Source organism: Saccostrea cucullata, unplaced genomic scaffold (assembly GCF_032062105.1).
Source record: "Saccostrea cucullata isolate Sc308-1 unplaced genomic scaffold, CSIRO_AGI_Scuc_v1 ctg176, whole genome shotgun sequence".
Classification (NCBI taxonomy): Eukaryota; Metazoa; Mollusca; class Bivalvia; order Ostreida; family Ostreidae; genus Saccostrea; species Saccostrea cuccullata.
The window spans coordinates 91563-108412 of record NW_026939570.1 but is presented as its reverse complement, the minus strand read 5'-3'; the positions used below and the strand labels follow the sequence as shown (position 1 = coordinate 108412).

The window sequence follows — 16850 nt, the reverse complement described above, 5'->3', positions numbered from 1 at the left end:
TCTATTGATCTGTGGAACTAACATACTGATCCATATCTTGCATCATTCAGGAATATGTTTTGTTTTGCAAAAAAAAAATAAATAAATAAATTACGATGGCTAATAGGCCATGATATTATAGCGGTAGGTATATTATTTATAATGATACTACAGTATTTAAATAAATGACCACTTTTTCTGCATATTAAATTATAAAGATCGATCTTTAAATGTTCAAGGAGATTGTAACATATATGTATGCCATTAAAAAATATAATTTTGATTTGATTCAATTAAAATGGGAAGAACAATTCAACAAATGCTTGGAACATTCTCTTATCTTGCTGTCACAGAAGTGTGTAGTTACATGTAAAGAGCATTCCCAGACCTAACAAGTAATTAACACTATCCTGTTGATTACATATCGTTAATTAGGACAGCATGCATGGAAATACCATTTTGTGCCATCAAGAATAAAATGTAAAAATTATAAACATTTATTTACACCATAAAATTAAATATCCAATATTAAGAAATAATTCTAAAAATTTAATTAGGTACTAAAATTTGATAGGCTGATTTTTTTTTTAGATCGAACGGAAAAATTTAATTTGGATCAGTACTCTGCTGCGAGAGATCACAGCGCAAGCCACAGAAAAACCCAATGGGGTGGGTAGAAGGGTGGTGGTGCTGTAATACCAAAGAGATAGTCATACTATTTTTCTGAGAATACTGAGAAAAAAAGAGAGGCAAAACATTGTTTAATTATTAAATTGAGAATAAATAATTGTTATTAGTATTTTTCACCGTTAAATTGATTTTCCGTTAAATTGATTTTATTTCTCTGTTTAGCGTTCTCTATCTGAAATTCTAATGAATAATGTTAACATTTTCACTGTGTACACATATAAATCAACTGAATTAATAAAGAAAGCAAACATTTGAATCATTGAAGACCAATCATGAGTAAAATGGAAAATATATTTCTCTGGAAACGAGTCCCCAAGGATACAATGTCGGTCGACTAGATGGTACCGTGAGTCGAGGGAGACAAGTAGCTTGATTTATATTTAGGAAGTTTGGCATAAACTGACTTCTGAAAGACGCTAGAACATGAAAAAAAAATGCTGCATTTCATGAATAATGGTACAAAAAGGAATACACATGATCTCTCTCTCTCTCTCTCTCTCTCTCTCTCATAAACAGCAAATAAATAAAATTTACATAATTCTACATTAAAATAGGTATATATATCTCCTGATGGTATTAAAATTGTTTTTAAAAAAATTATGTGTGTGCTTTTTATAAATCGACCCAAGATAGGCCCCGCAAAGGGGAATAACTTTTGTAAATGTGAAAGTCGTCTATAAGGGCATGACGTTGCATATATAGTTTGTTAGAAGTGCAAGGGGTGGGGGTGGCCAAAAAAAAAAGACACGAATAACCTGGAAATCATTGACACAACAAAAAAAAATTATGCTAGGCGATGGGGATTTAAGATGTGATGTTCTCAATCTTCAATGTTACGTTTTTTTTTGTTTTTGGTTATTCAAACAAGTTTTTGATGATATTTTAGGGACATATTGTGCACATTTATTAACATACCTTGCCTGAAAATTGCTATCTCGAAATGATTCCATCATTTATCGGTTTTATTTTATTGGCAACATTTTTAAATATAATATTTACTTTAAACAAAGAAAGAAAAGAAAGGAAAAAAACTTTCAATATAACTAACCAAATAAAAGTAAATAAAAATAAATAATATGCAATGAATTTTTTGTTAAATTGATATACACTTTGAAGATTGGGTTGATTAGTATGTCATGTAAGTATACACGAACATAGGGCCTATGGACTTTCGTATTTCCCAGAATCATTCGAAAATTGGCTTGAAAAAATCATTGGATGAGTATGGGAAAGGAAAGACAAATCTGTTTCTTTTTTTTTTTTAATTATTATTTATTTTTATTGATTTATTTCTATTTGTGTCATTCAAAAAATAGCACATTTATCTTTTTTTAAAGAGTGGATTAAAAAAAATTGTTGAATTATTATAAATCGAACTCATACACGTATGAATAAATCCGAATAATTCTATGGTTTGGTTATCAATTACCGAAACCACCGGAAACGTACGAATAGCGTTGGGCGCCATTGTGTGTACCAAAACAAAACGGTGTTTACAATCGAAGGCCATCTATAATTTATTGTAGCATTTATTTATCCAATCATAAGTTTGACGAAAGGTTGATATATTGCAATGTCCATTGGTGTACCCATTAAAGTTCTGCATGAGGCAGAAGGACACATTGTGACATGTGAAACAACAACCGGTGAAGTTTATCGAGGGAAACTTGTCGAAGCCGAGGATAATATGAACTGTCAAATGTCTGCAATCACAGTGACATACAGAGATGGAAGAGTAGCACAGCTGGAAAATGTGTATCTCAGAGGTAGCAAGATAAGATTTCTAATATTACCAGATATGTTAAAGAATGCTCCAATGTTCAAAAGAGTACAAGGAAAAGGAGGTTCAGCAAACAGGGGGAAGTCTGCAATTCTACGAACGCAAGGTATGAATATCATGTTGACCTTCTTGCAAGTTATTACAGAAATATCAAGCTGTGCAATACCACCCACCTGATTGTCATTGACACTGCTTTTCAGTCTCGCCTCTCTTTCATCCAGTAGAGTGCTTTAGCAAGTGCTGATTTTTTAATTGTGTTAGAATGGAGGATACTTTAGAGAATAACATTGTTGTTACACATCTCTCAAGTTCTACTGTAATTATAATTTTGCTTGTTGTATTATTTTGTATTCATTATTGCTTGTTCTGTTGTAGCTGCCCGAGGGAGAGGCCGGGGAGGACCAGGGGGGCCGAGAGGAGGCGGTGGGAACATGTATCAGAACCGGCGTCGTTAATCACAGACATAGACTTCATCTCGTCATCTCAGATCTCCATCAAATGTGGATCAGTAATTACAACCAACACAGGGGTTGTATTGGGAGAAGAGTGCAATACACACGTATTGCACATTCAGTGTTCGTTTTATTATTTTTTTTTTTCATTGAAGACATCCATGAGTGAGAAAAATCATTTCATTTCCAGTGGAAGGAGTTAGTGTTGTACATGTATCATGTTTTTATTGTCATCTTTGTAGATTAATAATTGAATATGTACATAAAGATGATATTGATTTTTTAATAAATATGCAAAAAATGTCATCATTTTGTGCTATTTGAATGGTTATTGGATAATACTGTAGCTTAGATACTGAAAACTCTCTATTGATACACTTGGTATCTTGTTAAAATGAGGAGACCCAAGTGCTATGAATGATTTTTTAAAAGAGGTTAGGCTGACAAATTATGGTCTGAACTGTTGTTGAAAGTAGTATAGCTGCAGAACTGTAATGTTTGGTTTTAGATATTCGTCTTTGACCATAATGCTACAGATCCCATAATCATGATAATACAAAACAAGAGGCCCAGGGGCCACAGCGCTCACCTGAGCACATCGGGCTTGGAATTTATTCCCCTCCTCCAGGCGTTCATCATTTGAACAAACTAGAATCTACACTACCTGAGGATGATTCCATATAAATATCACTAATCATAGCTTTGAAGTACTTGAAAAGAAGATTTTAAAAGGTTTCCCTATATATCCCTATGTAAAACTTGGGTCGGCCATTTTGGCCTCACCCTAGCCCCAGGGGTCATGATTTGAACAAATTTGAATCTACACTACCTGATGATGATTCCACATGAGTTTCATCTTTCCTGGCCCAGTGGTTCTGGAGAAGAAGACTTTTAAAGATTTTTCCAATATATTCCTATGTAAAACTTGGGTCGGCCATTAAGGCCCCACCCTTGCCCCGGGGGTCATGATTTGAACAAACTTGAATCTACACTACCTGAAGATGATTCAGTATGAGTTTCATCTTTCCTGGCCTAGTGGTTCTTGAGAAGAAGATTTTTAAAGATTTTTCCAATATATTCCTATGTAAAATTTGGGTAGGCCATTTTGGCCCCACCCTTGCCCCGGGGATCATGATTTGAACAAACTTGAATCTACACTACCTGAGGATGCTTTCACATGAGTTTCATCTTTCCTGGCCCAGCGGTTCTGAAGAAGAAGATTTTTTAAAATTGCCATTAATATTTTAACAAATTCATGATTATCTCCCCTTGGAAAAGGGCATGGCCCTTCATTTGAACAAACTTGAATCCCCTTCACCCAAGGATACTTTGTACCAAGTTTGGTTGAAATTGGCCCAGTGGTTCTTGAGAAGAAGATGAAAATGTGAAAAGTTTACGACGACAACGACGACAACGACAACGACTTCGACAACGACATCGACAGACAACGGACAAATTTTGATCAGAAAAGCTCAATTGAGCCTTCGGCTCAGGTGAGCTAAAAAGGTACAGGATTTTTTGCACACTGTTTGGGAGAATTTCTCCACTTTTCAGCATTGGTCAGTCAACTACCTTTCAATCCTTAATTCTAAACACATTTTTTTTTACAAGTCTGTGTATTTTATCCACCATTCAATCCTTAATGAATAAGTCGTCTCTGCATTTGATAAACTAGCTTGATTTGAATTGTCTGTTGGATTGCAGAAATTTTACAAGTCAGTGTATGGGTTTGTAGAGACAACTGAAAAGGGTGGTGAATAAAATGTACAGATTAATTACAAAATATATCTAGAATAGAGAATCTGAATGAAAGGAAGTTGATTGACTAATGCTGAAAAGTGGAGAAATTCTCTCTAAGTGTGCAATATATCTTGCGCCGAATGACACTGTTTTGTATTACAGGATCTGTAGCATTGTCAAAAACTAATTAGATAAAACCATAACACTACAATTCTGCAGCTAACAGTACAGTGCAGTTACCAAAGTTATTGGTATAGGATACTATAATTCAGATTTTAGTGCTTCTAGTACAGTCTCTCAGAACTAGGACGTTGCACATGCTTGAAAAATGTGCCTCTAGTAGTCTCTATGATGCTGCTCTCGAATGAAAAATAATTTTACAAAAAATATCAATCTTTGGGATCAGGAATACAAAGTAAGAAAGTTGAGCTCCATAGAAAGGAGAATGGGCATTATCATTGAGGAGACAAAACCTAAATTAGCTTCCTTCTTAAATAAACAGATACATGAATATTGGCAAAATTACTGGGTTGCAGCTCATATTGCTTTAAATAAACAGATACATATATATATTGGCAAAATTATTGGGGAAGAGGAGGCAAGCCCCCCCCCCCCTCTCCCTTTTAAGATTCAATGGGCCTGTATAGTACTATGTAAAAAAGATAGAATATTATTAGATAACATAATATTTCAGGATTCAAATCTCCTTGTCCTTGTCAATTTAGGGTTTAAACAATCTTATTTTCTACAAAAAAAGAATCTCCCATACATAACCTTGATCATCCTAATAATGTTAGTGATTTATGATCTGGGGACTCCACAAAAGTTCTGAAGCCACAAAACCTTGGCTTATGATGATGGACCTTGATTTGGAAAATTCTATATTGCTTCAAGTAGGGGAGATAATGCAGATATAGTGATGTAAACTGAGAAGTGCTATTACCACTTGCACTGGTTCAATCTGCAGCAACATTCTCTTGGACACATCAAGACTAAAACAATGTCATCTTCATTCATTTATTTCTCCATGAGCTAGTAGAATCTACTGAGTCATCTTATTTTCAAAATACACAACTAGGAACAGAAAATAAATTATGACTTTTATCATCATTAAATACAAATATAATATTGACTTTCTCACAAACAGTCTGAGAATAAATTTATACCTATGTACACGGACATAACCTGAAGCTGAGACATTGATGTGGTCATGTGACACAAGGTCATGTGACTCCTGGATCACATGATTGGTATAGATCAAGTTCACTTCCATACCTGGCTGGTAGAGATGAGACCTCCGTAGTAACTATAATCACAGACATATGGAAGTAAGCATGATCCGATCACATACAGCTAACTACAGAACCAGTACATTGTCATAGTAATACTGTAAACAACCTAGTTTCACTTTTACCAAAAATATTGCCTTTCACACAGAAAATGATCAAACAATGAGATGAAGGTATTCACATACATGTATATATATAGTAACATTTCATAGACTTTGGTAAAACATCTGTACAAAAAAATCTCCTCTGTACAAAACATGTCATGATATACACAAGGAAAAAACAACAGATACCCTATGCTAAAATCACATGAAGATATTTTTTTCTCATATTGAATGAATGATAAATAGACATCTTTGATGTCAGTTCACTCTAGAAAAAGCACTTTTCAAATTAATCCCCTCGATATTAATCGATAAAAGATCACAAAAAATTCATGTAAAATGAAAATCTGCAAATTGATCTAAGAATGGAAATTCCAACTTCAATTGAATTTGATTCTTATAATTTCAATGCTTCATTGTATTGCACAACATGCATATATATGAGATACAAGAATGCAGTGAAAGACATTGTTTCTTGAGATGTTTGTTACAACTGATACAAAATATTCCATGCCTTTTTTCTTTGCATGCATTTGTTACATTATGGGATTCTACCATAAAATTGTAAATATCATAAAAGACGCAGAACAATGTACCTTTGAAGCATCTCCAAAAAATTTATTCCGAGATCATCCATTACTTCATGCATGAAAAAAATTGAGATTAAAAAAGATTACAAAATTAATTCTATAAACAGCGCTAGCAAATCATGTCTTCACAAGACGCTCTCTCCCTCTTTATGTCCGTATATATTACACAACTATTTACTTAACATTTGAATAGTTCTTTTCACAAGGCAGACTTCTTACAGTTGTAAATGCATTGCTCAAGAAATCTGTCATATACATTAAATAAGAAATCACAGTTTATGAGTTATATTGAAAATAAATTACTAACAAAGAGCTATTCCAGAAAAAAAAAATAAACATGTACGTACACAAAAAATGCCAATATTTTTCCCCAATATTTACTTCCATTTTCTTTTAACAAAAATTTAAAATGTGCAGTTAAGTAGATCTTAAAATATGCAAAGGAAATCATTAGTAATATCTTCTGTAACCATATGTAAATTCATCTGATACTATAATAGGAAATACATGCATTTCCTACTGAGAGGTAAATAATTGGCTTAGCTTTGATATTAGGAACTTTCATTCAAGGATGGCAAATACAGCACAAATATCCTCAATCCTCATTACTTTTATAATGCCTCATAATTTTCAGTTTTAGAGTGATGCATTGTCCAAGGATAAAATAGGTACAACAAATCAAGCTTTTAAATTCAAGTGTTCTATTAATTTCATAGTGTTTTTTTTTTTTTTAACAAATAGATTAAAATCTTGACCCCCCCCCCCCCAACAGTAATGCCCACCCTATGCAGGGTAGAGTAAGTAATGTTTGCTTACCTACCCCAAAAGCCATCCTCCAAATAAAAAAATATTTGGAATTTCCTCCTACTAGTTACCTTTTTTTTCTGGAACGTCCTTCTATAAAAATAGGCTCATTTTTTCAGCATTTTTTTCTGCTCGAGCTCTCAAGTAAATGTTTTCAGTATAAACTAAATTCCATAGAATTACACACATTATTAATGATCTGAGTATTTGCAATACCATTTGGAACATTTTTTTTAAAAACCTCAATAAGTAGTTCAGTATTTTTTGTTCAAATCAATGATAAACTTCCTCCTTTGGCAGGGCTTTGTGATTTTTGCACTAATTTGGCAAGATTAACTTTGGCACTTTACTTCCATGTCATGCATCAATGCTGTATGTTAACAGAGTTTGTTTGTTTCTTGGGTTCTTTTAAAAATCATTTATTTCATTAAATGCACAATTAAGAAAAAAATTTCAAAACAATTTCACCAACACTTTAAAAATACTTTTTTTTTAATATATAAAAACTAAGATATTTTTGTTAATTTTCTCAAGCATGGACTTGCTATCTTCTAGAAATTCATTTTTTACATAAATAAATTACAACCAAATATGATAATTTTGCCTCAATCCATTACATAACGTCTAAAACATCATGAAATATTGCCTAGGTTTTGTTTCCAAGTTATTTTCACAAATGTTTTTGGATTTGTTGTTTTGAGTCTTGACAATAATAACAATTTGCTCAAATTTTGATCATAGAAAATAATAAATTACATGTGAATTATACACAACATAAAAAAAATCATTGCGTAAACAAATTCTGTTCCAAAATATCACATATGCATCCAATGCATCAACGGTTTTTCCTAAAATAACCATTGTTTCCTTCAAAATATCACATCATACAAATGCATTTAATGCATGATACATCTGCATAAGCACCAAAAAATGGATTGGCAAACATGACTGGCGATCGTTCTGTACAGGGTCAAAGGTCAACCAGGACAGAGCATTGTACGTCTCCAGAACATATCTAAAACAAATAAACTTGTATGAAAATTCCAATAGAAATTAACAATACATGTTCTACATGCATGTACTAAATTTCATGGCTTCCACTTAATCGGATAGTGGTTTAACAAATATTTTGGCTATTCCAATAAAATATCAGAGCACAAAACCATTTCTTATATATTTATTAAGAAGAAAATATTAGAATTTCGTTTTATCTGATACAAAAATTTGCTCTATCATAGTATTTTTGGATAATCATGACCTTGTTTACACCTCTAACTTCCCTAGTGAAGCCTTTGTTTACACTGTGAGACACCTTGAGTACGATAATGAGGGGATTAGTTACGGCTGAACGCATGCAGTCACCTTACCCGTGTTAATAATACTTTATATTTCCATTTTGAACTTATAATGATCAGCTTTGGGTCTTAAATTACTTTTCAGTGATGTACTCGATAATTTTAAATGTTTGGTGCATTTTTTTCCAAAGAAAGATTTTAATTATTGACTTATGAAAGAGAGTGTAAACAATTTATCGTCCATTGATAAAAAAAATACGACATTTCCAGGTATGTGTATTGTCTTTAAATGTACAAACGATAAATAGAACATACGAGATGTAAATTAATTTCTTTGTCATCTCACTCTTGATTTAAATAAAATCAAAAAAACAAAATAATTTCATATGCATTTAGTTAGCATTTGTTCATCGACATTCAACATGTTGTTTACATGTTTATGTTACATTTGTCCCAGAAATCCCGCGAGATTTGTACATTCTCCGACTTTTTCACAAAAGAGCGCACTAAGAACTATAACTCTTCACTGGTGGAAATAGAACGTATTGGCACACTAGATTGTTAGTTTTGATACAGTTAAAATGATCAGCTTGGGCTAAAAATTAATTTTCAGTGATGTACTCGATAATCATAAATGTTTGCAATTTTTTCCAAAGTTAGATTTTAATTATTGAACGTATAAGCTTGTGTATGACAATAAGCTGGGACATTGAAATGCATCATAGCTACAGGACTATTGACTTGAGAATTGTCACAAACAGTATGAAATACAAAACCATATCAAAGAAACAAATAAAAAAAAACAATTAAATATTTTTGCTTAAGGATAGATGATACAAACAAAAAATGGATGCCTGGATTGGTATATATTTTGTGGCCTAATGTAATTGCAAATGACGCAAAAAATAAATATCTAGAATATAAAGAAGTTGTAAACCTTTTGTGATGTTCAAAAGTCTACCCTTCGGAAACCATCCTTTTTAATCTATACAAATATTTTTGATTTCAAATTCAAGTTTTGTGCAAATTTGAATTAAAAAAATAAAAACTACGCGGTGAAAGTTTTTCATTTTGCTCATTTTAACATGCCCTAAGTTGTTATTTTCAAATTCTTTGAAAAAAGTTTGTTTGTATCATCTGTCCTTATTATTACTGGACCATTTATCCGGCGAAAAATAAATTACGGAATAAAGTCAGGCATTTACTAGTCTAATTCCGCTTCCAAAATGGCAGCCATCGACGAAGGAATGTAAACATGTGCTTATTAAAGATGACAATAACTATTAAAAAACAATTTTCATCAGTCATTTTATTTGAAAAATGCTACCACATTTAATTAATAAGTAAGTGAACATTTAATTTTAGGAAAATTGCCAGGTAAAGTAATCAAACGAAAGCAAAGTGCAAGTTTGAAATTTTCAACGATGTATTGTCAATACATTTAGCTCTATACATCTTTGTTTGGACTTGAAATGGAGCAATCGGCTATTCGATTATTCGGCTAATTGGATAAAGCTTGTCTGGCAGGTTGACTATCCGTTTAAACAGAACCCACTGTATTATTTTCTTCAATTTGATACAAAATGTTTGTATTGCAATCAAAACAATTTCTGCACTTTTTCATAAAACGTAGATTTAATTCATGTGTTATATCACCATGGCTTCCCTTCTGAGGCCTCGGACAGTAAACTAATAGACAGGGTCACGTGATCCCATCTAAAAAGGTACTTCTGAGTAATAAAATATTTTAAAGAGTTCCTTGATTATGCTGAAATTTCAAAAATTTTCAGCAACTTATTTATTTCAAATAAATGACTTCGGTACGATGTTATGTTTGATTGCTTACATAATTTATATAATTCTAGAGCCGTGGTTCTATAGGAAAAACATACATATTTTTCAAAAATAATACAATGTATTTTATTGCAACTACCAATAAACCAGTACATTGAATTGTGAAAACAATTTATTTGTCTTTGTTCCGTCATGCATAAAGTCCGGCAAGGGTCTTGGAAATAATTGATTGATTACTCAAGGTGAAGCCCTAGTAATTAAGTGTTATAACTTTTTGAATTGAAAGACAGTAGAATTGTTTGATTAAAGTTTCAGTTAACGTTAGAAAGAATGTGTGTGTTTAGATTTTCTAATTATCACAACTCTTACTGTGTCGGCAAAATTTTTACTGTGACACATGCATGAAATTTGAATCATTACTGTGTCAGGAGCAACACAGTAAAACAGCTCATGGAGAACCCTGTATATGATAATTAATTGTATTTTATTCAGAATATACATTTGCTTTAGAAAATCATAAAAGTTAAAGAAAAATTTCATATGAGTGAGCAGATAGTTTAAGACCCTTAAATTTTACTCTGATTTGCATGAAAAGTTTTCATACATACCATTATCTCTTCCAATATTCCTCGGCAATTTAACCAACACCACTGAGCATTCTTTGAACTGCAGAAAAAAATCATTAAATTACATTACTTAAAAATGTCTGTTGCTTTCTGAAGAAAAAATCATAATTTTCTTTGGACTGGAACAAGGGTACAAAACTTTAACACTAATCTGAGTACTGTTAACATGGTAAAGCAACTTTTATTATCTTTATCTGCATGAGAAAAATATTCATAAGATTTGTGATGTACTTTAAGTCTCAAATAGCAATCGCTGCAGAATATTCATCTTACTTAGTTTTTGTACAACATTTATCCTTATTCATAAAAATTTAATCATAGTTAATGACTGATTTCAAACTGATTAATCTCAAATAAAAGATACGCAGAAAAAAAATGGTTTACTATGTGGTTTACAGTAACCTAGCTCATTTGCTCTAAAGCAATAGAATGAAACATGTATTATATATAGAGTATGAGTTTCTTATTGTGTGAGAGATATAGGACGAGAGTGATAGCTTGAGCCCCGCCTTGTCCTGTTTCTGTCAATCAATAAGAAACAAGTATTCTAAATGACTTGTGACATGAAACATCAATTACCGGTATTTTTAGATTTTGAAGCTTCTGTATCTGTGTGGTTTTTATTGTAAATCAGATTATGCAATGATAACTAATTTGAACTAGAGGTACTGTGAGCGATGAGCTCACTAAATGATACCCCCGCCTCCCATATGGTTTTAACTGGTGAAAAAGTCCATGTTTTCCTGTGGCCAGGAAACCCAAAGTAAGTGTCTTATCAAATTGGAGGTGCACAATGGCAATATGTAATAAAGATTCTGTGAAAGTTTCATCAAACTTCATTCAGTGATATGAGAGGAGTTGGGGATAAGAGATGGGTACCCCAAAGCGTAACAGACGGACAGACAGATGGACAGAAATACCGATTACTATATACCCTCCAGCTTTTCAAGCGGGGGGTATAATAAAGAATAAAAGTTGAAGGTTAAGGTGACAAAGTAAGCAATTTTTGCATTTTTGCACTCATGCACAGTGTCAATGCGAAAATCATTTTGATGGTGATGCAATGGCTGGTTAGACGGATGTAGATCTAATAGATATCAATTTTTCTTGATGCATGGAACAATGACATAGACAATTTTACACTTTCTCAAATAATATGTGAAACTCTAGAGAATGAAAATTGAGCATTTAAAGGAATATGTGATTTATCGCTGAGTCTGAAAGAAGAAGATTTGGGGATGATTTTGGGAATGATTATGGCGCTTTTGATGTAAATATGGACACTAACCCATTCATCAAAATTGAGCTTAAAGAGGAAGAAAAATCTACGCGCTTTTTAAGGACACCTCTAATGGATGAAGAGCTTCAATAATGCAGATCACTAAATTTGTTATGAACACAGAGAAATGGGATATGACACCAGGATATGTATTTTAAAAACTAGTACTTTTGTATCCAAGATTTTTTAAAAACTAGTACTTTTGGTTTTATTTTTCTGATTATCTTCCCTTGTGTAAGGGTTCCACCCCTAGTTTTAGTACCTTGGGTCAAGAATACCCAGTGTGACAAATTTGACAATGATTGCCCAATGGGTAGCTGAGTTATATTCTATATTCTTAAACAGTACGCAAACCACACAAATGGCCATAGCATTAGCTCTTTGAGACTTTGGCTCAGAAGAAGGCTCAGAAGAGCTAAAAAAGGACTGGATGGAATACCCATAGAAATCAATTTATCTGATATTGTGTGAACTATTAAGGCACTTAAGAGATAAAGGAATATATGACAAACTTGGAAAGTGCTGCTAGAATCCCGATTTTTAAGCATGGTTTTACAAAAAAATCTCAAATCAAGGAGGTAAAAAATTCAAAATATCGGGTAAGGTTTCGAGAGAATGTGTGGAATAATTATTTTACTGAACGGGACAGTAGGACTTTCTAGCTAGCACTTTTTAGGCAAAGTAGATGTTTTTTAACTTCATTATTTACTCAAAGAAATGATTAGAACTTATTTATATAAACAAATGTCTTTTATGAAGTCAAAAATATATCATCTATTAATAGAAGTCACACTGATGCTGTGGTGTGATTGCACGTCGTTTCGTTAGGCGCTCTTTTATTTTATGAATAAATAAGTAATAGTTTAACTCTTTTATCAGCGGTTTTGGTCATAATTTTGCAAACTAAATTACCTTTAAAAAGTCATGAATTTCCTGAAAAATGACTTATATGTTTCACACACCCGCGTGTAAACAATCTATCAGCACCCAATTAATGCCTATGAGGGAAAGAGTCACTACCTTTTCCTCAGCAAAACGGTGAGAATAAACAAATTTAAAAGTTTCATGAAGGCTTGATTGATGTAAACTGGTTTGTCTGGAGGTTTTCACATATCATGGTATGGGTAACACAGATGTAAAAGTGTTATGCAGACTTGTTGTGTACAAAGTTTAAAAGTTTCATGAAGGTCCCTTGCAGGTAAATTTAGAATTGTAATTCATTGTCAAGGCAAAAATGTACTTCGATTTTGCAGTTATGCGAAAGTACAAAGATTGCAGCTTGGGAATGCTGCAAAAAGTGTCACAAGGTCTAGATCTGTCACGTAAATCTGAGAAGAGGCTATTGGAATCTGAGAACAATGAGCTGCCTTCCAAGTATCTCCATGGTGATTTGCAATTAAGTGTCAATGAAAACTTTGCAGTGAAACCAGGAACAAATCCGCTATGTGTGAACAATTCAAGGAATTACTTTTATTCTGGCTTCACTTAATATGTGTAATTTTACTTTTTCTATGAAATGAATAGGGCCATCCTTAAAAAAAAATGTTTGTTTGGAATTGCTGCCTGAAGGGTTTCAGACACAGGAGGAAGGGAGGGAAATTATTTTTTTTTAATTGAAGATAAATTCAAAATTTTTTATAAAAATCTCAGTAAACAGTAAATACATATACATTTTCTTACTTTAAAAAAAAAGCATCTACCATCAACAATAAAACCTAATTTTACATAGGTCTGACATGTGATAAATGTAATGGGCAAAAAATTCCATAGGGTTCCAAAAACTGTTTATCCTGGAAGGATGGAGAAAAATTATATGAAGATTAAGATACATGTAGCAGTGAAATATTGCAAAAGTATGACATAATGAACATTAACATGGATTTCATTCTCCTACTTACCCAGAACCTGAGAGAATAAGGAGACAGAGACAACCAGTCCCCATCATAACCAGCAAGAAAGGATGGAATCGGTTGAGGAGTTGAGTTCTCATCAGAACCTACAAAAAAGTCACGTCAGTTTATAAAATGTCATAACATACAGGAGTAGTTCCAATATATAGTCTAATTACTTTGTCAGTTAGGCCAAAATTTTTTTATTGGTTGTTTTACGGATCCGCCGACCCCATTTTTCTAAGTTTTGGAAAAAAAATAAAAATTCCATTCAATCCTTTTTTTATAATCGCCGATCGAACTTTACTTCAATCATATTAAAAAAATCCGGAAATGACCGTCCATTGTTTGAATTTTACTTAGTTGTGATCAGAATCATGTAAACGCTTCCACTATTGACCCTTTAAAAAAAAACTCTGCAAGCGTTTTATAGTCAGAGATGAAATAAGTATGACGGCCATGTGAAACATTTTAGGTTTTTCAAAACAGAATATAAATGTTTTAAGGACAGTAGTAAATGTATGACGGTTTTTATGGGCTGATCAGGCTGGTGATTATTCTATTATGATGTTATCTGATCAGCGAATGGAGTGTGGTGGTTGAGGAAATTACAGCCAAAACCAACGAATCTGATGTCATCACTTGCACTCCATCTGACACCCATAACTTTTCTTTGAGGGTTTGGCGAATTTTTAAACAGTTATATCTAATGGTTAGTTAACAGTTCATATAATATTTATGACATTTTTAAAAGAACATGTTTGACTGTATTTTAAAAATCTGCAAGACGTGTTGTCAATTGTTAAAACGTCAGAGAAATAAAAGATTTTTTTTATCATTGTACAGGTATGAATCTATCAAATGATGTGAAAGAAATGTTTCTTAAAGTTTTAAATTTTAGATTTGGAAAAGGAACTGACTCATCAGGATGTTCTAAGACAAAAAATGTTTGTATGAGAGTCATAGGAATGTGAAACCCTATGGGGATGACTTATCATTCTGGTAAGTTTATTTGTGTCCATTAACTGTGCACTGAATTTTAGTTTTATACTGTTTAATACTGTTTAAGAAAAGGTATTATGTGAATTTGATTAAACTTTTTATTATTTTACAGGGGGTTGTGTAAAATTTGCTGAAGTGTGTTTTTCTGTGGCAATGTGGACGTAGCAGTGAGAGGACACCCATATCCAGTCATAGACATACACAGAAAGTTTAGCATTGTTCACATATGTCTCTCTGCTCGGAGAATCATTCTCTTTTAGTGAGGAATGCCAAGAAAGACATTTCTGTGCAATGTTCTGAGGTTGATTTCCCCAACTGCTTTGATATGCCGCATATTAAAGTTTTGAACATTGAACACTTCTTCTTCTTCTTCTTCTTTTTTTTTTTTGTAGCCACCCAATGGACATTTTCCAAAAAAAATCCGTAAAAGCTAATAAAATAAAAATGGCCTTATGTTGACTAAATGTCCTGTGTAACCCAGACTTTTTTGTACAGACTGGTGAACCTAGTGTGTTGATGTACTCTACATATACTCTACCTAGTAATCACAGGTGATTTCAATTTTCACGTCGACAATCGTAGTGATCCTGAGGCAAGCAGGTTGTTACAATCCCTTGATGATCGCAACCTTATACAACACGTGGACGAGCCGACCCATGTTCACGGACATATCCTAGACTTGCTTATCACACGATCATCTAGTGAAATACTACATTCACGTCCTCAAGTCAAAAATCCTTCATTGAGTGATGTGAAAGGAAACTTGTGCTGTGACCACTATGCTATACATGCAACGTTCAACTGCAGAAAGCCACAACATCAACGTAAAGAGATTACGTTTAGAAGGCTCAAGAATATCAACATACATGACATGAGTAGAGATATTAAAAATCAACTACAAGATGAATCCGCACGAAATGAGAACACGTCTGTTGACCATTTAGTACAAGGGTACAACAAATGCCTCTCGCATATTCTAAACACTCATGCGCCTCTTGTTAGCAAGTCAATTCTTATAAGAGCTAACACAGAGTGGTACACAGACGAGCTCAGGACAGCGAAACAACAGAAGCGGAAAACGGAGAGACGTTGGCGTAGATCTAAACTGGAAATACACCACCAGCTATTTAAAGCGGAATGTAAGCAAACAGGCCAATTACTACACAAGGCAAAAGAAGAATTCTATTCTACTAAAATTCAGGAATGTAGACATGATCTGAAAAACTTCTTTAGGGTGACAAATTTATTGATGGGTAAGAATCAGGAGAGTCCCCTACCAACATCACCATCAGATGAAGATCTTGCAAATAAATTTTCAACGTTTTTCATAGACAAAGTAACATCCATCAGAGAGACACTTAAACAAAAAACAGAAAAAGAAGACAGCTATTTAGGCACAGACGTATACTATCATGGGCCTGTATTAGCTGCTTTTGAACGTACCACTGAAGATGAAGTACGATCACTAATAATGAAGGCACCCAGTAAATCATGCGAACTGGATCCAATTCCAACAAAGCTACTGAAAAAGTGCCTG

At 33.1% G+C, this 16850-nt stretch overlaps 2 protein-coding genes and 1 long non-coding RNA gene across 3 annotated transcripts in view; 2 read left to right on the top strand and 1 right to left on the bottom strand.

The window, feature by feature from the left end:
- Positions 1-2102: 2102 nt before the first annotated feature.
- Positions 2103-3205, top strand: LOC134253335 (small nuclear ribonucleoprotein Sm D3-like). Its single transcript, XM_062735867.1, has 2 exons — positions 2103-2555; positions 2825-3205. Exons 1-2 carry the CDS (start codon positions 2243-2245, stop codon positions 2902-2904), a joined length of 393 nt encoding a protein of 130 aa, XP_062591851.1. The 5' UTR covers positions 2103-2242; the 3' UTR covers positions 2905-3205.
- Positions 3206-5644: 2439 nt separating this feature from the next.
- Positions 5645-16850, bottom strand: part of LOC134253318 (mediator of RNA polymerase II transcription subunit 13-like) — a 31109-nt gene continuing 19903 nt past the window's right edge. The window contains exons 19-21 of the mRNA XM_062735847.1: positions 14321-14418; positions 14148-14212; positions 5645-8443 (exon numbers count right to left, since the gene is read on the bottom strand). Coding sequence (XP_062591831.1) covers positions 8311-8443; positions 14148-14212; positions 14321-14418 — 296 coding nt within the window. The 3' untranslated portion in view covers positions 5645-8310. The remainder of the gene's footprint in view (positions 8444-14147; positions 14213-14320; positions 14419-16850) is intronic.
- LOC134253337 (uncharacterized) lies at positions 14566-15505 on the top strand. Its single transcript, XR_009989105.1, has 3 exons — positions 14566-15023; positions 15213-15313; positions 15426-15505. It is a non-coding gene; the product is annotated as an uncharacterized LOC134253337 (long non-coding RNA).